This window comes from Mustela putorius, unplaced genomic scaffold, assembly GCF_011764305.1.
Source record: "Mustela putorius furo isolate JIRA1106 unplaced genomic scaffold, ASM1176430v1.1 tig00000145_pilon_pilon_pilon, whole genome shotgun sequence".
Taxonomy (NCBI): domain Eukaryota; kingdom Metazoa; phylum Chordata; class Mammalia; order Carnivora; family Mustelidae; genus Mustela; species Mustela putorius.
The window spans coordinates 32,397,310-32,424,740 of NW_025421294.1; the positions used below are offsets into that span (position 1 = coordinate 32,397,310).

Sequence of the window (27,431 nt, forward strand, 5' to 3'; positions counted from 1 at the left end):
TAATTTATAATCCTTGCTTTTGGCCATTCGTGAAACATACATGTACCTCTCCACCATATGTCTTGTATCCTTTAATTCTTTAGTTTCAGAAATTTCACCTTTTGGAATTATAATTGATAAGTTCATAAGAATTCAAGATCGGTTTGTGACTAAGGGGTCTTCCCACTTTTGTTTGCCAAGTTTGAGTCAACATCCCTTGGAATGGGAACAGTGCTCTTTCCTTATTCACCAGGGTTAGCCAGTGAAAAAAAATGGGCTTAGACCATGCTTAGACCATCTTTGTGGAGCTGATGTTCTGCCAGTGGGCTTAGGTCTAGAAGACAGCTTGGCATGGCAAGACTTCCAGGTCTTACTGGAAAAGCAGAGCAACATTCTCAGCTGTAATTTCTGGGATTAAGGAAAGCATCTCTAGAAGAGCAAAAAATGTTCTCAGATCGTACAGGCACCAATTATTATGCCAGCTTCTTCTGGATCTAACTGCATATTACACAAATCAGGAATAATGATGTTCCTCTTACATTCCCTCTTGATTTCTTCTTAGTTACATCTTTTTTGTCCAACATGAAATTGTGGCATTATTTGCTAAGATAATCTGGTCCAAGTCAGGGTATCTATTTTTTTCTTTTTTTAAAAAAATTATTTTTTAAATTTCTTTTCAGTGTTCCAGAATTCATTGTTTATGCACCACACCTAGTGCTCCATGCAATACATGCCGTCCATAATACCCACCACCAGGCTTACACAACCTCTCACCCGCCTCCCCTCCAAAACCCCCATATTGTTTCTCAGAGTCCACAGTCTCTCATGGTTTGTCTCCCCCTCCAATTTCCCCCAACTCCCTTCTCCTCTCCAGCTCCCCATGTCTTCCGTTTTATTCCTTATGCTCCACAAATAAGCAAAACCATATGATAATTGACTCTCTCTGCTTGACTTATTTCACTCACCATAATCTCTTTCAGTCCCATCCATGTTGATTCAAAAGTTGGGTATTCATCCTTTCTGATGGAGGCATAACACTCCATAGTATATACGGACCACATCTTCCTTATCCATTTGTCCATTGAAGGGTATCTTGGTTTTTTCCACAGTTTGGCAACTGTGGCCATTGCTGCTATGAACACTGGGGTACAGATGGCCCTTCTTTTCACTACATGGCAGTGTATCTTTAAAAACAAATATTCTTATAGACCAACACAGTGCACATAGGGGTATGTATCTAATAAGTATACAAGAGTATGTATCTAACACTATCATACTACCAGAAATAAATCCTGTGCTTTCAAACAAAAGACCCCCACTTGTCCAGTGGAATCTTGCTCTGCGCATCCTTTCTCGATTTGATGAGCTCAAGCCCCCCAAAAGTACCCACTCATTCCTCCAGACTTATTCATATGACCAATGTAGCTATTCTCTACTTCAGCCTCCTATCAGGAAACACTGAGTCATTAAATGAAATCATACTGAGGTTTCTGGGGAATGCAGGAGAGAACAGCATTCACTTTTTCTACTTGGGCACCAAGATGTTTGTACCCGGAAAAGCTACACTGACTTGTGTTCCAGCTGGCTGACAACTGTTTGCAACCCCACATTCTCCAGTTCATTTTATGTTGACAAACCTCTGTCCGTTGATGTTTGACAAAGGAGTGTCCCACTGTTTATCTGCAAATTGCCTGCCTTCTCAGCTCTAATCTGGGTTGTTTGACAACATTGCCAAACAGCACATGCTCTTCTGGTGATCACAACAGTCTCCATGGTTAAGTAGGAAACCTTTGAAATTGATCAAGGTCCAATTCCCATGTGCCTGGTTTGACATCAGCTGGTGCTTGCCCTTTTATCCAACTTCTCTGGATCTAGAAGCTGGGATACTTAAAAAAAAAAAAAAAATTCCTACGGGATGGACAGAAGGAAGGGACACCATTTCCGGATAATAGTATAATTCCAAAATTAGTCTTACAAACAAAGGAGGGAGGAGACCTTGAGATCATTGAATTCCCACAGCTGGTATAGCTAGCAAAGGTCCAAATTTTGGACCCCTACCAAAAATCTCAGAATGGATCTTCTTACCCTTTGTTAATTATAAAATGAATAGATTTCCAGGCCTTTTGCAAAGGAAGGGCCTAAATATGCAGTTTGAAATTGAAAGTAGATAAGTTTTGTACTTTCCTGACAAGATATGACTGATGCTTCAACTCGTGGGTATCTTCTCTAAGTTTATAAGGTAAACTAAAATAGATTAAAAGAGGATAGTGAGAAGTATTTTTTGTCTTCTGTCCAGAAAGCTTTCCCATTTCCCTTTTTCTGATAACATTTCCTTGCCCTTGACCTCTGGCACATGACAAAGGTATGGTCAATAATAATATCCCATGGCCTTGGCCGCAGCGATTGATCCATGGGTTAGAATGTGATACAAATCCGGTCGATCAGATTCCTTCCGTAAAATACTGAATAAATACTGTGAGAAAGAAGTTCTGTTCCCTGGAGTTGGGTGTAAGTTAAAGTTCTTTGGTTGTCCAAGTATTGTAAGCCAATGCTTATTAAAGTTACTTAAAAAAAGAAAGAGAGAGAAAGTTAATCAGAAAGAGGGTAAGATAGCTATTCACAAGGCTTCCCTTGGCTCAAGGGGGAAGGGACATTGTGATGAACCATCGCACTGGACTTCAGAGAATGGAAGAGGAACACAGGAGATCATGCTTCTGCTATGGAAGAAAGAGGTAAGTGGTTCTGAGCAGGTAGAAGCATATCTTCACTCAAGATGAGCACAGCTGGGCCATCCTTCCTGATCTGCACCTGAGGTCGTTCAACTGGAGCCAGTAGCAAAGAGGAGCCAAATGAGCCATCCAAAAGCCCTGTGTCTCTGCCTCCTTCCTTCTTTTCTGCTTACACTTGCATTTCGGTTAAAGTTTCATTTTGGTTTTTGTCACTGGCAACCCATAAAGTCCTCAGCAACACTTAGTTCTCACATGAGTGATTTTTCAGGCCGAGAGGTTTCCAGAATGTCCTTTTAAAAATTAGAATTGCCCTAACTTTGCCCATCGTAAATAAGTAACATATCTTGGGATCTTCATGAAATTTCTGCAGGGAGTCCTGGAGCAGTGGCTTATCCTTGAAGGAAACCTGAAATCAGACTTTGGCTGTGGGGTTCTATTTTAGGAAGCTGCTCTATTTCAGAAGGACTTCAGTGGACTAAAGAAGAGACAACTGACAGGAAATCTCTTAGTGAGACCTAGAGATTATAAAGATAAATATAAACTATTTCTATGAGGTAAATACTGAAACTCCTCAGGAACGTCTTATACTTAGCACATGTTGAAGTTACCACTCCTACGTTCTCTCATTGTCCCTGTTGTTAACTACCGACATTTATTGGTCTACAATGTAGAATATCCCACCTTGCGATAGCTTCTATTTTTTGAGGATTAGGTAGAAGTGCTTAAAAGAAATCCCTTTTCTGAAGATGTTGGGATAATGTGTATGTCTGAGGGGGGAAATCTCCACTTTTTGTTTTCCTAAGTTCTTGTAACCTCTGTCCAAGATAGTCACACCCTTGACAGTGGTCGGGAAGTATAGGCTGTCTGTTTATGCTTCCACCAACCATCAGATGAAAGCCCATGCAGCCTCAATAAATGGCTGGTGAGGAGAGCCTGGGTGGCTCAGTGGGTTAAGCCTCTGCCTTCGGCTCAGGTCATGATCTCAGAATCCTGGGATTGAGCCCGGCATCGGGCTCTCTGCTCGGCAGGAAGCCTGCTTCCTCCTCTCTCTCTCTGCCTGCCTCACTGCCTACTTGTGATTTCTCTTTGTCAAATAAATAAATAAAATCTTTAAAAAGAAACGAAAAGAAAAGAAAAGATAGAAATGGCTGGTGAACAGTATGTTTTGACAAGTCCCACTATTTGAAACAGTGAGATCCCAGGGCCTTCCTTGATACTTTCTTTGAAAACTCTGGTAAGATAAATATCTGTGTTCCATAGTGAAAGGATGGTTGTATGTAGAACTATTGATCAAATAATTGGTTCTTCGTCTGAGGAAGAACAGCCTTTCAAAGAGCTAGGCTGATAGAAAATCAAGAGCACAGGATGGCATTGTTGAAAAAACCTAGACCAACATGAACAACTACACAAGATAAACAGGAATATGACCTCTTTCTGAATGTTTGGAACTCTACCAACTCAAGATTTTACTTGGGCCCAAGGCACTCTCATTAAAATACACTTAAAACTGACAGGGTGTTAGTCATTACATCCTAGTGAGGATCGTTTTTCCCCCGGTTGAGATAAAATTCACATAACATAAAATACACCATGTGTACAATTTAAGTGTATAATTCATTCATTTTCCTATATTAACAATACTGTGCAACCACTATCACTGATTAATTCCAGAATGCTCGCTTCACCCTCAAATCCTAGGGTTTTTTGTTTGTTTGTTTTTTAATACCTCGTTACAATAGGAACTTTGATCCGGGGGAAGTTTGTAGGAGGACAGAGAGTAAGAGGCCTGAGTTCCCTGGGGTGGACATCCTGATAAAAGATACTCTTGAAAATATTGATCACAGTTGGCTCTGGGATGTTGACAAAGAGATAAATCTCTTGATTCTTTTTTTTAACAATATAGAACAGCAATAGTCTAATTCTTAAAATTAATAGTGTTTAAAAACCATCTTGAGCCCCTGAAAATCACTGTCGTGTCGATCGATCGTTGTTCATGCCTCCCTGAAAAGAATGGCTGGCTCTGGCCGGACACGGAGTCCTGGAGAAGCTTGCTCTGGGATGTACCTGCATTGACTCAGAGGATCTTCTTAACAGGAATAAAACCAAGAGATGACTCAGTGCTGATATGGCTGTTATCCGGGCAGTGAGAGTTTGCACATTGGGACTAGATACCTTGCTTGGTATAAGAGCTGTGCATATTAGGAGAAAAGAATTGAAAGAAAAAAGAAATCCAGAAGAATGCATCATAAACTGGCTTGAGATCTATGAACCAGGTCCCTGATGTTTTGGTCAAAGATAAGAGCTTTCATCATAGCAAGTGACCTAAGGCTCATGTACCAGCAACACTTAGTCACGAATGATTTTTGCAAAGTAACTTTGCCCTCTTCAGACAAAAGAAACAAAGATACTTTTTGAAATTTAACCTTAGCTTCCTGCATACTAAGGTTTACTAAAAGGTGACCCTGAAGGCGTATAATAGACATTTCACTGAATTATGCTAGTAAATAAAGCCATAAGCACTTTAGGTGCAGGCTGTGGAAACGTAGGAAGGAATCTGCCTTGGGCTGTGATTATTTGCACAAAGCAAAATCAACAAACAACACTCAGGCTGTAAGTAAGTTTCCTGCTGTGCCAGTTTTATAATAAAGGTGTTTTTCATTTCAGTTGAACTTTCCATTGACTTAAATCATTTATTTCCTTGGAGGTAATTTAAGTACATAGCCAATGAAGAAGTTTACTGTGTTTATATAAAAAAGTTTGGTAGCTCACTGCTTCATCAAATTGAGAATATGCTTAAAGGTATTCCTAATATTCTGGAACACTCCTCTGATTAGAAGAGCTGAGCAGCAACCTAATATATATAGACTGACTTAGAAAATGAATCAAGCAAGGGGGAAAATGCACATTTGGGTAAAAAAAATATTCTACTAATTTATTTGGCAAAGTCTTAATCTGCTTGTTAGAATATAGGCATCAATCTGTAACTATAATAGAGAAGTAGTTTTATGTTAATCCAGGTAACACGTCATTTAGAATAAAAACCTTTTTTCCCTCTTTCAATTTCAATTGTTAAAATAAAGTACGCCTTCAGAGTAGGCAACCATGGTGTCACTTGATGGAGGCTGGAAGGGGATTCCTTTCCCAAAGTGGTTCACTCTCCCTTTTTATGGGGTCTGAAATTGTATCATGGGACATTTATTACTTGGATCACAAAGGTCTTTTGTTCATCAAGAAGAATCTATTTAAAAAATGCAAACACTCATGGATGGGTGACTCATTAAGCATTACATTATATTTTAACTTGACCACTGTTAAGAGTGTTTAGGACATGTGGGTTTTGTCCCTCACTCTTTCTTTCTAGGAATGGGTTATCTCTTCCTTTAAGTAAGTGCTTCTCTCCCAATCCAGCCCTGTGCTTCTGGTGGGAGCTGCCAGTCAGAACATTCTCCTTTTCCACCCTGATTTTCCTCTGCCCTGCCACCCAGTAGCAGGTGCTTGACTCAAGCTTGTCCAACCATAGTTCCCTACCCTTGGCCACAGACTGGTTCATGTCCCTACATGGGAACCCACACAGGGACAGAGTGCTTTATTATACTTTTTCTATCTAGAATTGGTGGGAAAATGCTTTCTTTTTCTCTCTGGAGGAAAGATGAGAACAGCCCATAGTTGCTCATGGCCACATTTCCAGTCTCTTCTGACATCCCACTTGAGCGAATTAAGTCTCAGTGAAGAGAGAAGCAGCAGTGAGAGACGCAGTCTTTTGATGGTATCTGAGACCCTGCATCTATTGTACTATATATGGTTAACGGCATGCCCTTTCTTAGTTTGTTTACACTTATGACAATAAATTACCCTTTCTTCTTAAGCTGTAATGTATGACTGGAACATCTGTCATTTGCAAACAGAGGTCTGAGAACTGAAAACATTTTATAAAAGGACACAAGATAGCTAGGGGAGGGGTGTTGTTCTGGTCTAGGAATGTGTGTGGGAGGTGGGTCAATCCTCATTGTTGTATGGCTAAATGGAGGTCATTGTGTGTTAAAGTAACCAACATCTTTGCAGACTTTACTTTCAAATATGTTGAGAGGTAGAACAAGGTGACCAAAGTCTCTGAGAATGAAAGCTAATAAGACTCTGGGGCCAAAAGTGCTTTGACATTCTCTTGGGCTATTGAATTCAGGTTGAGGGGCATGGGAGCAATGGGAGAGCAATAAAGTGCAAATATTTTATTTAACTCAGTGCACTGATTCAGTTTTTCCACAAAATAGAAGCAGCAACATATGGTTCAAAAGGAATCACTGTTTCCATCCATAATGACCTTGGAATACCTGTCTTTATTTAAATTTATATCTGTTCATTATACATTAGGGTTTTGTATTTTTTTTTCCTGTACTGGTAGTTGTTTTTTGTGTTTTTGTTGTTTGTTTGTTTTTTTAAATTAGAAATATAGAGAGAAAATTGACAAAGGTAGGATTTCATGTTTCCTATCCTCTCTCAAACCATTAGAGTCCTCGTACCTCTGTTATTTTGATTTTGACCTACTAAACTATCAGAGGGACAAAATTGTTATTAGACAACAAATGGTATTTTTGTCAACAATGAGAATTATATACCTTGCAATAAGATCTTTTTTCACTAAATTCAAAATACAGTTGAGAAGTTGAAAGCTTCTCTCAGGTAAACTGGAGAACTTTCTCCAACGTGATGTACAATCATTATCAGCTTCTTGTGATGCAGCTTGGAATCTGGCTATGATGCCCTAGAATAAAGACCTTTAAGTGGATAATATCCTTGAATGGATTTTATTCTCTAAGTTTTCATGGTGGTAAAAGTAAATTCATAAACTATCATTATGTTCTGTGGAAAGGGAAAAACAAATTGACCTTCAGCATGTGTTTCAAGATGACTGTATTGCATGCCATTTCAACCCCAGGAAAGTACTATTCAGAAGAGAAAATTAAAACCAAACTCATTTTAAAGGTTTACCACGTGGCCAGGATGCGGCCGTGTCTCCCCTTCTAAAGCCACCACATCGCCTACTTTCTCCTCCTCCATTTATTTCCACGGTCCTCCTCTTCTTCCAGAATTATTTATGAGTAATAAAGGAAGCCAGGGTAAGAATAATAGCATGTTTCTGGCTTTACAAGAGTGCCACACATGAAAGAAAGACATTTATCCGGGGGAACCACTGTTTTCCAAGAGATTCACCAGGCAGAATGTCACAGCTGTAGAACAGAGATGAGGATCCCTGTGCGTGGGAAGGGTGCAGGCACACTGGGGAGGGTAAGTGGCTGGCAGGAGGTTCCCTGCCTGGGTGTTGCTCACACTTGTTTAACCTGGGGCAAAGTAATCGACATCCCTAAGCCTCCGCCGATTCCTCAGGAATCCATAAATGAACTTACTTCAGAGGTTATTCTGAGAATTAAATACATGTGAAGTGCTTAGCCAAACGCCTGGCACATACTATTAAATGTTCACTAACATCATTCCTGGGTACAACGATCCAAGGGGTTTTCCTCCCGCACTTAGAGAAGACTTGTTCAGAACTCCAAACCATAGTGGCCATTACAGGTTTTCGGAATCACCCAGATTTCATCCTCACCCAGCATTCCCTGCTTGTTTCTGGCTCACTCATTCACGGGTTGTTCCAACACTCACTTCTTAACTTCCCTGCGCCTGCCCCAGCATATAAGCCTGTCTACACTTGAAGACAAGCTCCTCTCTTTGCCCCACTTCAGAGCTTCATCGCTTGGGTCTTCCTTAGGAGCGCCCTTTCCCACGCTGCCACCCAGCTCATGCAAAGACCCTTCTGAGATCCATTTAGTCCAGCTCTTCAGCTTCACGGACTTTTCCTCTAAGGAACCCTTTATTCATTCCCTACCTCACAGACAGTGAACTCGAACCCAGCCTGGAGTCAGTTATTTGTGTCATGTCTGCTGTTCGCAGGGAATGGAGGTGGGGTAGGCCAGGTCAGCGTGCTGCTGGGCCAGGATTCTTCCTGGCCCTGGGGCCTTGCCTTTTGATCTGTGGCCAATAAAAGCATATACCTCACTCATGCCCTAGGGCCAGTGTAACTGTCACGTGGTAATACTGACCTCTAGGGGCTGGCTTCCCTTCACATAGAGTCCTTATCTTCTCATTGAGCTCCAGGACTGTGATGGCAGCCTCTTGCTTAGCTGTTGCCAAATCAGTTTGCAGCTTTTTCAGTTTCCTTTTGTGCTTTAGTTTCTTGAAAAAATAAGAGTTTCCGTCACTAGAGACAGACGCATCAAAGGAATAAAAAGAACTAATGAAGTCTGAACAAACATGGCCTTTGAAGCCCAGCTTGGGTAAACTAGTCCCTGTTTATCTAGCTTAAGTCCTTTCTGAGGTCTGTGAAACAAGTGCATGTGCTCCCGTCCGAGAGTTCCAGGCCCCAGCTCCAAAAGTCACTCTATACATCAGAGTATCTTTTACCCTCTTCAGGGTTTTAATCTGCAACTGAACCTTGTATTTTGGTTGCTTATAGTAGAGGCAATTAGAGAACAACTCTAGTTGATGGTTGGCATTTGACCAGAGAGGTGCCCATGCCTAAAAGTGCCTGATTTTTTTTTTTTTCAGTCTGTAAGTAAACTCACAAGAAATAGTGAGTGTGTTTCAGAGAGCCTTGCTTCTGTGTCATTTTCTACCCTAATACCATCAAGGTTTGCCTTCCAATAAACTCTGAAGAGTGTGATGCTACCATTGAAATGCTGATGTTTACAGATATTTACCAGGGTGTCTCTGCAGGGAAAGTGGTCAAGGGTACAAAATCATTGAGCAATAGAAGACAGGAACTGCTTTGCTGTAAAATAGTCTGGTTTATGACATCTAAGCCTTTGAAAGAACTACTTGAAGTTCTTACCTAACCAATTCACCTGGATACTTTATGACTAGAAAGCTCTGTTTATGGATTCCAGAGTGAAATCACTGTGTCAGAATTAGATTTATCTGACACTGTGGAAAAACTGTTGTGCAAAGTGTTGTATTTATACTTATGTACTGCTGCCCTGCTGCCTTTCCACTGAAGAGCTCACTTTGCCAAGTCTTTGTGGACTGGTAATTAGGAAGCCCAGAATATAAATGACTAACATTTCTTATCAGACATAAATCTTGAGATAGGGAAACAAATGGTTTTTCCACATCAGGGAAAACTTCAGGTAGCAGGGAATCACTTCCTTTTTTTTTTTTTTTGAGAGTAGAGCCAGTAGAATCAGTTCATCAAAGATGGGATTCTATAGTTGTAGACCACCCATTTTAAAGAGCACTTGTCTTTCAGACCAAAGCAGTATTAGGATTTCACAAAAGCTGAATTAATGGCAGACAAATGGTTAAAAGAGAATGTATTATTAAAATGGGAATGGTAGTCATGGGAATTTTTTAGTGGGAGTTGGCGGGGTAGAATCTGGCTTGGTTCACCAACACGGTCCAGGAGAGAGGTGCCCTCATCCACAACATGAGTTCCTGGTCTGTTCAGCAGTTCTCTTAGAGTGTGTGGTTAGTATGCATATTCATTTCATCTTTGTACTAATTACGAAGCACCCCTTTGGTGTCAGGCAACTGTTGAAATATCAGCGCTGATAAGGCTCCATGCCACTAAGACTTTCTTACTATTTCCTTTCCTCTGAGTCTCTTTGTTCACCAAAATCCTTCAAATTTGACCTGTTTTGTAGATTAACTCAGAGAAGGAGACTGAGCTGATCAAGAAATATCTTGGCCTGGGTATTTGATAGCTAGCTGTGTTTCCCACAGGAAATTACTAGGTTGGCATGCTCGTTGATACCTCCCCCTCTTGTAAGTTGGTTTGTGCCAGTTCACTCATGAGGACCTTGTCCATCCCAGGCCTGAGATGATAATGCCTATGAGGTCCCTTGTGGTCTTCAGCATCCTTTCCTGATACTACTTCAAAGACTGTCCTGTGATCAGATTTTTCACACTTTGTTTTTTACCATTTAGAACCCTGGGGCTAGAGAATGGGAGGAATGATATAGAAATGAGGGACAGAGTGGCAAGGGGATTCAGAAGAGAGTGCTAATTAAAAGTATCAGAAAAGAACCAATACCAGTGAGTGTGCAAACTGAAGCATGAGGGTTAAGTGTGTGGATGAACGCACATGTGTAAAAAAGTAAGACGGAGTGATGGACGGAAAGAGATACTGATAAACAGGTGATGAATGGAATTGAGCAAAAATGGTACTTGTGTCTAGTTATTAAGCATATGGGTGTTTACTATAAAATTCTTTCCACTTTTCTGTGTTTGAAATGTTTTATAATGAAATACTGAGAGGAGTAAGAAGGAATGTTTGCATTTCCTTACATTGCTTTTCTCTTAACTCTTAGTAGATAGTATTCACATTCTTTTCAGAATGTGTCATAATGACTCATACGTGGATCCGTACCTTTCTGGAAACTTTTCTCAAAGTAGACATTGATAGCAAATAAAGCAAAAACTAAAAGCAACTTGGAGAGACTTGGTGAGGCGGACACTGTCAGGGAGCTGGAGCCAAGAAGTCGTCTTTCAGGTTTCATTTCTGTTTTGGCTGGATGACTTGATGGATGGAGTGATTTGATAGCTATGTCTTAGTGGAAAGACATGATGCTTCTCAATATCATTTAAACATTTCAGCTTTTTGGTTAAAAAAACCTTAAGTCCCTTAAAAAAAAAAATCCAATTTTCAGGGGCGCCTGGGTTAGCTCAGTCGGTTAAGCTTCTCTCAGTTTTAGCTCTGGTCATGAACCAGGGTTGTGGGAATCCCCCCACATTGAGCCCCTTGTCTGGCTCCAGGCTCAGCAGGGAGTCTGGTTGGGATTCTTTCTCTCCCTCTCCTTTTGCCCCTCCTCCTGCTCATGCACACGCTCTCTCTCTTTCTCTCTTAAATAAACAAATAAATAAATAAATAAATCTTTTTAAAAAATCCAATTTCGAGACCACCTTTTTGTCTTATGGTGATCATATGTTTTGCCTTTATTATTGTTATAATACTTGTATATTTGCCATATGATCTGAGAAAGAAACAGGATATTTGGTTTGGAGAGGACGAGAGGACGGTATACAGGGGAGTTACAACATCTGACTTCAGTAATCTAAGGTATTATTCAAGAGGAAAGGAAGTTGAGTTAAACAGTATTATTCTAGATATACCATGGGGAACAATGGGTAAAAAACTCAAGAGGAGGCAGATTTTGGCACAGCATGAGAAAGCACCTCTAACAATCAGAGCTGTATTCATAACAAGATAGGATGGGTCCTGGCAAAGGCCTCCTGTTCTGGGAATGATCAAGCAGAGACTGGATGAACATCCTCAGGCAGGCCCATAGTAACCTCTGGGACCTGGGTCGAGGGGTAATTAAAGGTCTGGCTTACCCCCAGTTCTTTCCACCTCTGGCTTCCTCCAGCCTCTGAGAGGCAAATCCCATGCTTGAATGGACACCTCAGTCCTCAAAGTCTCTAAGGTGGGTACAGTTTTCAGGGATCCCTTAAAAATAATTCCAGAACTTGTGGGATGTTCCATCAGAGGGCCAAAGAGGCTTGTGGGGCCCTTAGAACTTAAGGATGACTGTGACTCAGAATGTGCAAACTTCATTATTAAGCTCCAAAGGAAAGGTGAAGGAACATTTAGATTTAAATTAAAAATTGAATAAAGAACATAAATTGATTTCTCTTGGGACCTCTCATTTATTCAGATAAATTTTAAGGGAGTTTAACATCTTTGTCCTTTCCCGCCCCCGCCTTTTCTCCAGACAGAACTGCTGTATGCCATTAATTCATAGCTCTAACCAAGCCCTTTGGGCATTTCTAAAAATTCAGTTTGCCAACATGTTTTTTATTAGTCATAGACATCAAATGATTTCAGTAATGCTAATATTTTCCTTTGCTTTTTTGGCATTTTCTAGCCAGGCAACCCAAGTGTTGTACTTGAACCTAATGGAGTCTGTTATTGTCTCCTTAGTAACTAGGAACTCCCCTCCATGATTACTGAAAGGGGAGGAAGGCTTTATAGCTTGGAGGTAAATTCCTATTACCTTGCTCTTTTCCTACTTCTCCTACAGGGTGGACAGAGAGAGGAAATCATGTATTTGTGCAATGTTTTGAAAAGGAAATATCTATCCGTATCACATTGCTGAATAGCTCGCATTATACCAAGTCATCGGGAATTAGAAATCATCAGGGAACTATTTATAGAGAAGTTTCAACACAAAGTTGCCAGCATTGTTTAAAATTTCTTGGTCTTTCCACACACTTTGAACCGTGGCCTCAGGTTCTAAGGCTGGGCTTTGTCAACTATTGGCCCTGAAAATTTGGGCTGGACATATGTTATCTACAGGCTCTCCATCCCCTATATCATATAGGGGATATCATATAGCTGGTGGGGAGTCAGTGACCTAACACATAAATGACAATACTCAGTGCTATGTTTGCCAAGTGGCAGGTAGGTCTTTCTTTTTTGTCATTATTTCTTGAAAGACATCAGAGGAGGTCTCAACCCTCCACTAAAAACTCAAGAGTATCTTTTCTAAAGATGTCTTTGTCACACTTTAGGAAATAAATTTGTATTTCATTGAAAACAAGATTTCTCTTTTTTTCAAGATTTGCCTTGTTTTCTTTCTTTCTCCTTCCCCATCTTCCACCACTTCCTCCTTCTTGTCCTTCTCCTAAATTAAGCTTTCTCTATAATTGCATTGCTCTCCTTCTCACTTCATAGACAACACTTAATGTCCTGAAGACAGATATGCAAATACCCTCGATCCAATCTCCTGCCAGAGCTGGCTCAATGCCTGGCAAAGTAGGTGGTTGCCTCCATGGAATGATGTGAGGAGCTTTCTAAAGCCCTACCTCTTGATGCCTGTGGCATCTGTGGCAGGCTTGCTGGAGCGTAGCTTCTTCCCACCTTGTCTGAAATCCACCCAATTCAGCCTACCTTCTTTACTTAGCATATGAAACAAAGACTGGTTTTGTCTCCAGAGGGCCCCTGATAAAATGCTCCCTTCCAAGGACATATCCGAGAATTTGATTTGAATACAGCACCTCTAAGCAGATTTCTCCTTTCATATCTTTTCTAATAATCCATTGTTAATACTAAAACTATTAAAAAGTGATGGTAGCTTTTGGCTACAACGTGGCTTAAAAAATCAATTTCACAACTCTTACTTTGTTTTGTATTAATGCTAACCTCAGGTAAATATTTTAGAAGCCCAAGAATGGCAAACACATGCCTCATAGTTTCCTTTCTACTCCAAAGGCAGGCCTTTGATTTGGGAATTCCTCCACCATGGGTTGCCTGCTTGCCTTCGCCATCCTTGATCCACAATCCCAGCAGCCACTGCTCATTGATTATACCTAATTGTTATGTATGATACTGTCTCTATTTTGTAGGTGAGAGAGTTGAGGGCCCTCAACTCTCAAGTTCACTAATCACCACGACTTCACCATTACTTTGTTTAAGTTACTTAGAGCTAGCTTTTTCTAGTTAGAGCGAGAATGGCTCTAATTAGTAGAAGTAGGCAATAAACAAGATTTAGTTATTAAAGAGTGACACTGAAGCATGATGGAGAGACACTGGAAGCATGGATTGCCATGATTTTGCCAGAGAGCCTAAGAAATAAAGGAAAGATCTGATGAACCCAGCTAAGGGCTATCTGTGTCCAGTGTTGCTTTGAGCCCTCTTAGTGTCTCTCATCAGAAGGTCTGGAATTGATCCTGGAGATTGTAGCCATTCTGTTCAGTCCTCTAAAGTGACAAAGAGTAGATTAGATGAAACTCTTGATATAATGCCTTGAATGAAAGACCAAGCACAAAAGCAAAATGTAACTTAGTCTTCTTTCATTTAATAAGGTCATTGGGGGAATTGTTAATACATAAACCTTTAGGCAGCATCTCAAACTTGACCAAGAATTGGGCCCCACATGACCACTATTGACATTTCATGACCAATAGTAAGACTTTGGAAATCATAGCTGATACTGTTCAGTTCTTTGCAGGTATCCCTCTGATTTGAGTAGCTTATTTTTGTTATCACATGCTACAGAAAGAAATTTTATTTCTGTTCCCTACACCCAGAGGGTTTGGAATTTCTAATTAAAAGAAAAGAAAATCCCAGTAATTAGACAAACATCTTGACTCACTACAAGGGAAGAGTTTACCTATAGCTGGAGCCAAGTCTCAGTTTTTTCCCTGTATGGGATAAGTAATTATTAGAGACAGAGGCGGAGTTTGCCAGTAGATGTCCTAGTTTCCAGAAATGTCTGTGTAAATGTTTATGTAAGACCAGTTACAAATTAATACAAGATAAAGAGATAACTTATACTTGGAGTGAATTCCAGTGATAAGACAGATGTTTCTAACAACACAACTGTCTAAAAGTCGGAATTTGTTACACTAAAAGACCATAAGCTACCCTTCCTTCGATGTAGTATACAGGCTACTATTGGAAATGTTCCAGAGAGAAGCTGATACTTACCACCTATAATATGCCAGGCATAGTTCTGAGAAGTTTTTACATACTAGCTAATTTCATTTTTGTAGCAACCCAATGAAGTAGAGCTATTATTAATTCCATTTTTAGGTGCAAACACAGAAGCACAGAGAGATTTAAGTAACTTTCCCAAAGTCAAATTTTGACTCACAATTTAAATCTGAGTGATCCAGCTCTAGACTATCCCTTCCATCCCTTTGCCATGCATGCCTCAATGTCCTACTCAGGTTCTTACATTGTGAGCAGTTAAATAAGATGACATTTCCTATTTATAAATCCTTTTCTTAAAGCAAGAAGTGTCCAATTTCTGATCATGAAGCTCTGAGACATAGGCTGACCCCCCTCAAGCATGATTTAGGAAAACAGAATCACTTAATCTTCAAGGGAACAGAATTGAGTATAATCTTTGAAATCAAATCGTCCAGCCCTAGAACTGTAGGGATGCTGAAGTATAAGCAGAGAAAAATTACATGATTTGTCCAAAGTCACAGCTAATAAAACTGCAAGAAACAAGACTCAAGTTCAGATTTTCTGACTCCTCATTTCAGTGTTGGTGGGTCGCCCCACCACCACCAACAACTGTATCATGTTGCTCCTTGGCCATACAAGCTGAAGGGCCATGAAATGGGTCTATGATTGGAAACTGGCCAGTAACTAAAATCACTGGTGTACAAGTTCCTAGTGTCAAAAATAGTTATTTAGGGAGGCTCCCTTCCCTTTAATCGCTCTTCAGACAGAAAGCCAGGACGGACTGGATCCAGGTCGGTCTTTACATTTGATAAAGAAAAGAGTTGTTAGGTAATTGAGATCCCACTCACTTCAAAGAAATTAACTGGACCAATTTTGACCAGTCAACTCACCCTCAAGACACCTGGAACATCTGTACTCAAACCAACTCATTCCTAAGATTAAGGGGTTTTGTCTACAAGCTCTTTTTTGTGTGAGTATAACCCTGCCTCATCAGTAAGCATTAATCAGGCTGACAACCAAGGTCTTTGAGAAAGAAAGAACTTACAGTGGCAGCAATGCAATAAATAAGTTTTCATACTGGCTGAGCTTAGCACAGAACAAAACCAAGTGTTCAGAGGGTCTCTCTCAAAAAAGAAAGTGTAGCCAGTGCTTGCTGAAGCCAAATCCAGTTTTTGGTCTCACAGTCTCAAATCACACCCTGAGAACAGAGAGAGGAGTGCACGGTCACACCTAACAGAGGCTACTGGGAAGGTGTTTTCCAGTCTAATATTCCCTGAGGACAGAGAGAACCCAAAGGGCCAAAGCTGTACATGAAGCAATTTCAGCTTCTCAGCCCCACCTGTACAGGTGTTGGTGTCATTGGCAAATTGCTATAAAAAGTGATGTGGGTGGAAGAGAACAGAAACCAGAGGACAGAACCTACAGGTGGGGAAAAAGAATTCCCATGTCTGCCTTGTGAAAGTACTGCTCAGCTCTCCTAACATGATTATAAAAATGATGCACAATTTTTCTCTGCAATGACTTTATAATTGGGCAGATACTTTTGTTTTGTTTTGTTCTGTTCTGTCTGTGCCCAGAATTCCTTTTGAACTTGACTAAGGCTACCTTCTGGGAGGAAGTCAGCAGCTATTGGCCATCCGTGACTTACCTTGAATCATAAAGCAAAGGCATGTGTTTGAAGGCTGGAAAATTGAGATGCTGGAGCACCAAGGTGCTTAAATCACCTTGAAGGGTTTTCTGGTGTGATAAAGAGAACCTCATAAGTTAACCTTCTCAGTAAGTATTTCTCTCCTTCAGAAATCCCATTCTTCCCTCAAAGCAGAGAAATTACAAGGCCTCCAGACAACTGGCCTTGTAAGTATAAGAGCTGGCTTCCAGACAACTTCAAAAATGATAAGCAGCTCTAAATGGAGGGAAGGAAAATAATCATAAGAGGAAAAATGATTCTCATATAGCTTGAAAAAGCTTTGTATAGTGTATAAGAGAAATTAGAGAAAGCAAACTGCCCACCTGGGAAGTTTTCCTCAGTATGTATGTTTTCCCAGGAAATACAATGTTTAAAAAACTGCAGCTTTCTGGGGCACCTGGGTGGTTCAGTCAATTAAGCATCTGCTTTCAGCTCAGGTCATGATCTCAGGGTCCTGGGGTGGAGCCCCACACTTTGAGCACCCCCAACCTCCAGTCCAGCTCCCTGCTCTGTGGGGAGTCTGCTTCTCCCTCTGTCCCTCCCTCCCCCCGCCCAGCTTGTGTTCTCTCTCTCAAATAAATTAAAAATCTTAAAAAAAAAAAAAAAGTCTTCTGCTTTCTTAATGCAGACTTGAAACTATTTTACCGCAGAAACTTCTTTTAAAAGATTTATTTATTTGGGGGGGGGCAGGGAGGAGCAGAGGGAGAGGGAAATAAGCAGACTTTGCACTGAAAGTGGAGCCCCACGTGGGACTCTATCTCACAACCCTGAGATCATGACCTGAGTCGAAATCAAGAGTCAAATGCTTAACTGCCTGAGCCACCCAGGGACACCATAGTGCAGAATCTTCTAGGTTTAAAGTGAAATGGACCTAATTTCATGTGGAAAAAAAAAGTATTTAATATGTTAAAACTCTGAGAGTGAGTGTTTTGTACATTGCTGATGTTAGTTAATGTTAACACCATCACTATCTTAAAATCTTTACTCCTTAGAACTTCTGAAATAGCTGTTCCTAATAATGAATTATTGAGAATAAATCTTTATGGTAATATCCATCAAATATTGTATAGCTGGAATGAAATGAGTTATTTGTCTATTCTGTAATTTTTCAATTGCTTTAATCTGGAAACAAAAGTTTCATAAGGGCTAAAAATCTCAAGTCAAATTTCCCAATAAGAAAATTTAAGTGTTAATCAGGTTCATTGCAAGCAATGTTTGACAGTTAAATTGACTAGGGACATTTAAATCCATGTGGAGAAATCACCAGAAATTGAAGCATTGTACTTGGTTCCTAGCTCAAGATGTGATATGCCTTTTAACTCTAATACTTTAAAGGGGGGAAAAAAAAGGATTCACTTCACTATTAGACTAATAGAGTAATATAAATTCAAGGGAATGGAATAAGTTGATGAAGCAGACAGTGGGAAGTCACAACCACCTAGTACTACTGAGCCACAGAACAGGAACCAGTGATGTATAGTCTGTCTCTGTCTTCTCAGTCAGTCACTATTATTAGAGGAAGTATATTGTAAAAAAGACTCAGGCAGTATAGCAAGTATCTCTAAACCTGTGTCCTGGCCTTCAGTTAGAAAAACCAGGTTCCTCAAGATGTTTGAGATATGAAGCAAAGAACAACTGCTAATTAAATAAATTACAACCCTATAGTCTTGAGGATACTTATAACCCAATGATTAAAACAGAACTACCCTGAAGTTCATTTGCCCACGATCAGCAAGGCAGGATCACCTTGGTGGTCTTCTTTGAGAAAAAAGAAAGCTTTTTTCTTGACTTATACTGAGGATGCATATGTAGTAGATGACATTTTATCTAGCGATTGTGACATTTTGGTCTATGTCTGTTGATGATAAGAAAACATTTCCAAAATTGCAACAAAATTACTCTTTTCTGAGCTAAAACCTTATACTTGGACAAAGTTTTCTTAGTCTCTTCCTTGGGGTTTCCCTGCAATTCCTGTTCTTCACCACTGGGGCAATCTCTACCAAAAAACTTTAAAGAGGGAAGAAACAACTGTGGTTTGCCACATCTGGAAACTTCCATACCAAATGGTGTCAGTCCTGCTCTGTGGTAGGGGCTTTGCATTTGGGGGAAATGGTCTCCACAGTAAGCAGTATTTGCAACTGAAATCCAGTTTCTTCCTTATAAACATTGTTCCAGCTGGGACTTGAACATTTTTGTCTTGTCCTCCTCCACTATTTAGAGAAGCTGCCTTGTTCATGTCACGAAGCCACATTTCATAGGTAGAGAGATGAGGATGTTTGGATTTATATATAGTTAGTTTCAATATTCCTTAGAACAAAAGATTATTTTCAGAATCTGATGTTATGTGTGAATGGAGTTATATGCATGCAAGATGGGGCTGTAAAAGCATAACCCAACAAAGAAAATATTTGATACTTGTGAATAGTCTGCAGAGAGAGAGGAAAGGAAAGGCGTGGTGATGATGTGAACTTTGGCTATGTAGATATTAGCTAGTTTCAGATTGCATATTTTAACAAGTCTAGACAAATGTCCTTGCTATAAAACAAATCATTGAATGCAGATCGTTCCTTGGTTTTGTTCCACTCAAGAGTCTGTCTCTCTTATTTCACTCTTTAGCAAGGTATTTTCTCTAATTCCATTAAGCAAGCTAGCAGTGAAAAAATAGCCCATGAATCTGAACTCTCAAACAGAAGTCTAATTAGATTTCAGAGTACTATCTGGTAGACCTCTAAGCCTGTTCCCATCAACACACCCTCATCTCAGATATGCAAGGATAATGGGTAGGGAGGGGAACAGTGGACTGGGCTTAAAGCCACTTGCCTCATCTCTTGCTAGTGACTAGCAATGTCATAACTTCCCAGAGTCTGACATTGCAAGATTTAGGGATAATCAGATGAATTGTTCAACAGGAACAGGTTGAAGATGTCCCAAGTTAGACAAATGGTGAGTCGTTTATTGTGGTCCTGACCCAGAAAACCCTTCAGGAGCCATATTTGATCAGCTCTGTTTTAGCCTACAGCTTCCAGGTGATTGTTAGTAGTAATGGAAACAACACTGGCCTTACAGGAAACCACTCAGGTCTGGAAATGTAAGGACCCCAGGAATATACATTTGCTATACCCTGGACTGAATCTAATCCTCCCCAGATAAGAATGAGGCTGACCCAGAAGCCAGTCAAGCTTCTATAAACCTAACCCAGGAGATACACAAGAAATATATAGTTTTTGACTGTCTGGATGAATTAATAGATAAGTAATATGGTCCCTAATTTTGCTCATATATCCTGTGTCAAAGTCATAACTGACTTCTGCTTGGTTTAATTTCAATTCTATAGTGCCTTATCTAAACTGGCAATGTCAATTACTGAGTCTTGCTTTTCAACTGAAGACGTTTCTTTTTTTTCCTTTTTAATTGTGGCAAAACACACATGGAATGAAATTTACCATTATAACTATTTATAAGTTTACTATTCAGTAGTGTTAACTGTATGCACATCATTGTGCTACCAACCTCCAGAACTTTTTTATATTGAAAAACTGAGACCCCACACCCATTGAATAACATCTCACCATTTTCCCTCCTTTCAGACCCTGGCATTCTACTTTCCGTTTCTATGAACTTGACTACTCTCATACCTCATATGTGGAATCACATAGTATTTGTCTTTTGGTAACTGGCTTATTTCACTCAGCCTAGTGTCCTCAAAGTTAATCCATATTGTAGGGTGTGATAGGATTTCATTCCTTTTTCAGGTTGAATAAATTCAATTGTATGCATATATCGAGTTTTGCTTATCTATTCATCTATCGGTGGACACATGGGTTGCTTTCACTTTTTGGCTCTTGGTGGAAGACGTTTCTTGAAATTGTGATCATAGCAATACACTAATTACAATACTTGCCTTTCTTACATGAACTAAAACTTTTCATCTTTTTTTTTTTAACTTTTCATCTTTTGATTACAAATTGCATTTTCCTTTCCTAAAAAATGTTTCCTTTTTGTTTTCATTGTTAACCAAGTACATTGGTCCTAAAGTGGGAAGACATTTAGGAGCCTCCCAGATCGTGAATGATTTTGGTAAGACGATTTTCTATCATTAGAAATCTAATCATTTCTGATCCTAAAACCAGGTGTTTTATGTCTGATATAGGGCCTTTCTTTTTTATGGAGAAAAGGTGTATACTCCTATCAGTATGACTTAAAATTCTTTTATGAGGAAATGCAAAAGTCCACTGCAAGCAAACAGGCCTGGAGTCATTAAGCAGATACAACTCAAGAATGCAATAACCTAAGAAGTGGGTGAAAATTGATAGATATCCTGTGGTTGTTGGAAAAGAAACACATAGGAGAAGATTATTATCAAGCAAGCTAACTCAGTGATGAGCTGTCTTTCTCTTTCATTGACCTTGCAGAAGTGGGCTGTTAAGGTTTCCCCTACTGTTCTGTACTTTGACATCTGCACATCAGATCCATCTGAGGAGCTTTTGAAACAATACATCAGCTCAAGCTTCTCTCCAGGCCTCCTCAATCAGAATTTGAGGGTTTGGATGTGGGATGGATAATCTAGTTTTCAAACTTTTTGGATGGTTCTGATGTGTACATCTGTGAAGGCTAACTTGAGGAGTATCTATAGACAAGAGCCAGGTGCTGGCCACAAAGGAAATATGAGTGTCCTAAGGACATGTGTGTTCTTGTATGCGTGGGGGCACTGAGGCAGGCATGAGTGTGAGTTGGGAAGTAGGGACAGCAGCAACTCTGGAAGGTTGCAGATGGGGGAGGTTTCTGTGCAGGCTTTGTCCATGTAACATGTCTGTCATTTTTTTGATAGATGGCCAAATTCAGCTATAGAAAGAAAGGAATTAATTGGAGCAAGGAATCTCAGGTTCTGGAAATGATACTATGTAATGGCAGTGCAGTGAGGGAACCTGTGGGGTCTATCACCTTCCTTCCTTAGAGTAAACGTGAAGAGATAGTTATCACAGTACCCAACTGCAACCAGGCCACTCAAAGTTCCAGTACTACTTCCCTCTTTGGCTTGGAGGAAGAAAAAAACCCTCCATCTCTTTGATTCTTATTTCTCACTCACAGTTCCCTTGGAACTCTTTTCAGGCTACCAAAGTTAAGGAAATTCCCATCCCTACTTTCACACTCATTGCATTGTTCAAAGTTATTTCAGTGACTTTCATAAGCTTCATAGACGTCTAGCAGGAAAATTCTAAGTCCTGTTCCTAATTCTGTCAACAGCACAGTAATCTGAGGCAGGTGCCTGATGTTCACTTTCTCTAATGACAAATGGAATTTTTTAAACCACCTCAGGGTTTACATATGGATGAATTAACTCATCCTGATTAAATGCATTAAGCCTTAAATGTTCAAAATGAGGTGGGGAACAGAGACAATGAAAGGATATTTCAAGAAAATCTTATTTTTAGCTTTAAAATTATATTTTATTTTATATTACATTTTATTTTTCTTGTCTAAAAATAATTGAAGATATTTTTAAAAAGTAATTAATGGTTCCTGAATGCTTTAAATCCCATGAAAATCCCTGTATGCACTTAACACACACACACACACACATACAAGGCTGAAAAGAAAAATAAATCATTTTTTTTTTTTTTTTTTTTTTTTTTTTTTTTTTTTTTAAAGATTTTATTTATTTGTCAGAGAGAGCGAGCGAGAGCGAGCACAGGCAGACAGAGTGGAAGGCAGAGTCAGACGGAGAAGCAGGCTCCCTGCGGAGCAAGGAGCCCGATGTGGGACTCGATCCCAGGACGCTGGGATCATGACCTGAGCCGAAGGCAGCTGCTTAACCAACTGAGCCACCCAGGCGTCCCAAATAAATCATTTTTGTGGCATTAAATATCTCAAAGATATTTGAAGGCTAGCCTAATTTTGTCCACTATGGAGAAAAATCTTATAGGACCTCAAAATACTCCAAGATATTCCAATATATGAAAAGGAGGAATCTAAAGAAGTCTGAAAAAGTTTAACATGGAATATAATTACTAGCCAGTCTTTGCTCATTTGTATTGTGTCTGTTTATTTTTTTTTCCTATCCCAACCTGGATTCATACTGTGCATAGTTTAAGGAGAGAATATACTATATCTAATTGTTTCTTTATTACTTTTTTTGTTACTTTATTACTTTTCTCTTTATTTTTCATTGGGACTGTTACTACTATTTTCTATGAGAGAGCAAATGAGGGGAAAAAACTATAAATTTGATAAGGAATTATACTAGAAGTGGTATTTCTGTCAACCTGACAGCGCCAAGACAGCATGTCCACAACAGTTGAACATTTCTACTGGATTGATCCCAATTTTCCAAGTACATAATCTACTAAAAAAACCTTTTAGATGAAGACTTTCAAGGATGTGTTTTTCTGACCAGGTTGATTATTTCAAAATATTATCAAAGTAGATAAAATTTAAAGAGAGAATCCAGTTCATTAGAAAGAGCTATTTTTCTGGAATTCTCAGTAATTTAGTTTAGTTCAACAAATGTGTTATGTGCCATCCTCTGAGGCAGATTTTGGGAATACAAAGATAAAACATAATCCCTTCTCTTTGGAAGCTCTTGTCTTGTGTGAGAGACATATATATTAACTTTCACTATAATGTTTTGTGGCAGAACACATATATGGTTCTTTGGGTGCACAGATGAAGGATCCCTACCCCTGCCTGGAGGGTCAAAGACAGTTTCCTGGAGGAGATATTCTGTGATCTGAGTCTTAAAACAAGCATAGGATAGGTGAGAAAGAAAGAGTTGCAAGGACAAGGTCATTCCAGTAGACGCAAGACTAGAGTTCATAAACATTGTCTATATAGGTAATCTCATGAGGTCAAGTTCAAGATAATTGAGATAAAAAGCAGGAGAGATATAGACTAGATAATGGGTGATCTTTTATATTCTAGGAAGTTTGGGCTTTATCTTGTAGAAAGTAGAAGAATTTTAGGCTTGGACAAGTAGATGCTGTAGATAGATCACCCTGATGGTATGAGGTGGGTACAATTTTAAGAAAGAAAATCTAAATGCAGAGATTTCAGTTATGAAATCATTTCACTGGTTCAAGTGAATTGGGGTTTGTAAAGGCAAGAATATTTAGGAAGTAAATTGAATTTGAGTCACAGGCTATGTGTTTGTGGGGTGGTGAATGTGGAAGAGTGGTAAAAAGGAAAGTATTGAATTCCATAATGCAGTAATTTTCAAACTTCATGTGTGATTTCCAAAGCCTAGTGTCTATAAGATTTACATCGTGAGTTTGTTAAAAGTGTCAGTCCAGACTGTTGATTGAGATGACAGATTGGATTGATTTGGGGAGACACCCTTCCCACACAAACCGTATGGTAATACAGAAAAATACATTACCCATATAAAAATATACGTTAAAAAGTCCCAAAGGAGAAATGTGAACTATCTGGATTTTCAAAATGCAATTGAAACTCAAAACTAGTAATCTTGAATAAGAGTGGAGTTGAATTAGCTTTCAGGGGTATTGTGAGCAGACCTAAAACTTAGGGGTAGGAATTATAATGGTCATTTAGAATTGGGAGTCAACCTTTGGAGTCCTTATGCCTGAAAGGGGCTGGAATAAGGCTGCCTTCCTCTAGCATGTAAACTTGAGCCAGGAAGAGTCATTTGATTTGGGAAAATGGCTGAAATATATCCCTTGATAACTCAAGGGTGTCTCAAGAATGCAGGAAAGAGGTCTCGGAGAAATTTGAATCTCGAATCCATGTTCTTTATTGTGTATGGTTCTGATTCATATTTATCTTACCGTAAAGAAACCATGAGCCAAAAAGAAAATATAAAGAATTGGTTCCAGAATTAATGGAACATGAAGAGAGGCAAACTTGAAACTGAGTATTAGGCATTCTCTTGGAAATAATCCCCACTGAATATAAACTCACAGACTAAAATTCCAAAGTACAAAAGATGACTCACTGCAGTGAGAAAGAGAGGGAGTCTCAGCATACACAAAAAAGGGAAGAACCATACCTGGAAACTCTTTTCTTTTCTTTTTTTTTAAGATTTATTTATTTATTTATTTATTTGATAGACAGAGATCACAAGTAGGCAGAGACACAGGCAGAGAGAGGAGGAAGCAGGCTCCCTACTGAGCAGAGAGCCTGATGTGGGGCTCCATCCCAGGACCCTGGGATCATGACCTGAGCCAAAGGCAGAGGCTTTAACCCACTGAGCCACCCAGATGCCCTGGAAACTCTTTTCTTGTTTAAGATTTATTTATTTATTTTAGAGAGAGAGTGAGAGCAGAGAGAGCAAGTAGAGGGAGAGGAGAGGACAGGGAGAGGGAGAATCTCTAGCAGGGTCCCACTGAGTGGGGAGCCCCACACAGGGCTTGATCTCACCACCCTGAGATCATGACCTGAGCTGAAATCAAGAGTTGGATGCTTAACCAACTGAGCCACCTGGGCACCCCCACCCAGGAACTCTTAATAATGGAAAAATCTGAAAGGGTTTTAGTGTCCAAAAATAATTTTGAAAATCATATGACAAGAATAAGGGATTATGGTGGGGGGGGAGGAGTATAAAAAAGAACCAAGTGAAAATTTGAAAATAAAAATCATTGAGGGACACCTGGGTGACTCATTCATTTAAGCATCTGCCTTCAGATTAGGTCATGATCCTGAGTTCCTGGAATTGAGACCCATGTTGGGCTCCCCGTTCAGCAGGGAGTCTGCTTCCTCTCTCCTTCTGCCCTTTCCCACCACTCATGCTCACTCTCTCAAGTCCGCTCTCTGTGTGTGTCTCTCTCACATAAATAAATAAAATCTTTTAAAAAAATCTTTGAGGGACGCCTGGGTGGCTTAGTTGGTTAAGCAGCTGCCTTCAGCTCGGGTCATGATCCCAGAGTCCTGGGATCGAGTCCCACATCAGGCTCCTTGCTTGGCAGGGAGCCTGCTTCTCCCTCTGCCTCTGCCTGCCATTCTGTCTGCCTGATAAATAAATAAAAAAAAATAAAATCTTTAAAAAAAATCTTTGAAAAATATATCTATTAAATTATAGAGTAGATAAAGCAGAAAAAAGACCGGGACATTTGTAGATAATCTAAGTGAAATCATGAGAACCTACAGAAGTGAAGAAATAGAAAATAAGAAAGAATATTTAAGAGATACAGAGTAGGGAGAAGAATTACTAATTTAAGATACTTTCCAGAAGGAAGGAAAAGGGGATGAGGTAAATTTTATATTTGAGGTAATTTTTGAGGAAATATGTGAGGTATTTAAGTTAAAATGTGGAGATATTTGAGGTAAAAAAAAATATGGAGAAATTTCCAGAAATGAAGGAAGACATAATTACCCAGACTTATTACACTGAGTTCTGGCAGCCAATGTTTAAAATAGGCATTTGGGGTCCTACTTCTAGAGATTCTAATTTACCACATATTTATTTTCCTTTCATATCTCCTGGCACACCTAGAACCCATTCTTGGAACACACAGTACTCTGACACTCCACTTGGTAAACTGTGAAATAGAGCAATACCTCAGTCATGTGGGCTCAAGACAAACCATTTTATTTCGCTTGGAGCTATGCGGTCATATTCAAACATTGACAGGAAGGATCTAGTTGAGATGAGTGGCTTAAATATACCAGAAAACAATGAATAGTTGATATTCTAAGATTCCTAAAATGGTGGGACAGGATTGGATCTCACACCAGCTGAGTGTTGGCCCAGAAGTATGCGCACCTATGTATGTCCTCGTAGAAAGGTAGGGTCTTGTCTGGTAACATTTCTAGGATAATTTTTAGCTCTATGCAGTGCTCTACCAGCCTCAAAACTCTCCCTATCCTAATCTCTGCTCAACAATTTTATTTAAACCATTGAGACCAATTTAAATACAGAAAAAGCTGAGAAACGGAGAATCAGACTGCAAAACAAGCTGGACACAAAAAAGACTTCACAGCAACCAGCGCAACCACTGAACTCACTGGCAGGACTGGGCTAGAGTCATAGGCAGCCCTGCTTGCAAAGCCTTCACTGTGGCACTGGGTGATGGATGCTTCTCCCACCTCCTGTTAGTCTTCCCTCTGCTGCTTTGGAAACTAGAATTTGCTGTTGCTCAGAGGAGTTCTCTCTGCCCTTTCCTGTGCATTTCCAACCCCCAGTTCATAGTCCAGGGAATGTACAAGTCACTGACCACATTCCTTTACCCTGGCTACAAGGGGACCTAGAAGGTTATCTGGCTTGCTACACCCGGTGTGCTCTGTTTCTTCGAAGGTCTATATAACAGAGAATTTCCCCGTTGTGGGTAAGGGGATCATAATTCTGAGAGCTCAAAAGGTCCACCAAGATCACTGCTGCATCCCAAGGAGTACCTTCACGGGAGTTAGTAAAAGACGCCCACAGAGGTCAGCACATCTTTGTGCATTAGATGGAGTACCTTTGGAAGAATTTTTTTAAAGGACCCTTTCCTCTAGGGGCATCCTTTCCTGAGCCAAGGTGTTCATTTAGATAAGCAGAATAAAACTGGAAGTGAGTCCCCACTTGCCCTTCAGCTGTGCATCCTCTTCACAGCATAACCTACCCGACTGTATGTGTGTTCTTGAT

At 39.8% G+C, this 27,431-nt stretch overlaps 1 protein-coding gene and 1 long non-coding RNA gene across 4 annotated transcripts in view; one reads left to right on the top strand and one right to left on the bottom strand.

Annotated features, from left to right (window-relative positions):
* CCDC192 (coiled-coil domain containing 192) overlaps positions 1-27,431 on the bottom strand; it is a 197,715-nt gene that overhangs the window by 53,489 nt on the left and 116,795 nt on the right. For all 3 annotated transcript variants that reach the window (XR_001179189.2, XM_013055554.2, XM_004737430.3), the window contains exon 6: positions 8,804-8,936. Coding sequence is in view for 2 of the 3 variants with exons in the window: in XM_013055554.2 (XP_012911008.2) it covers positions 8,804-8,936 (133 nt within the window). In the remaining variant the exon portion in view is untranslated. The remainder of the gene's footprint in view (positions 1-8,803; positions 8,937-27,431) is intronic.
* LOC106005670 overlaps positions 1-27,431 on the top strand; it is an 89,426-nt gene that overhangs the window by 29,068 nt on the left and 32,927 nt on the right. The window lies entirely within an intron of this gene.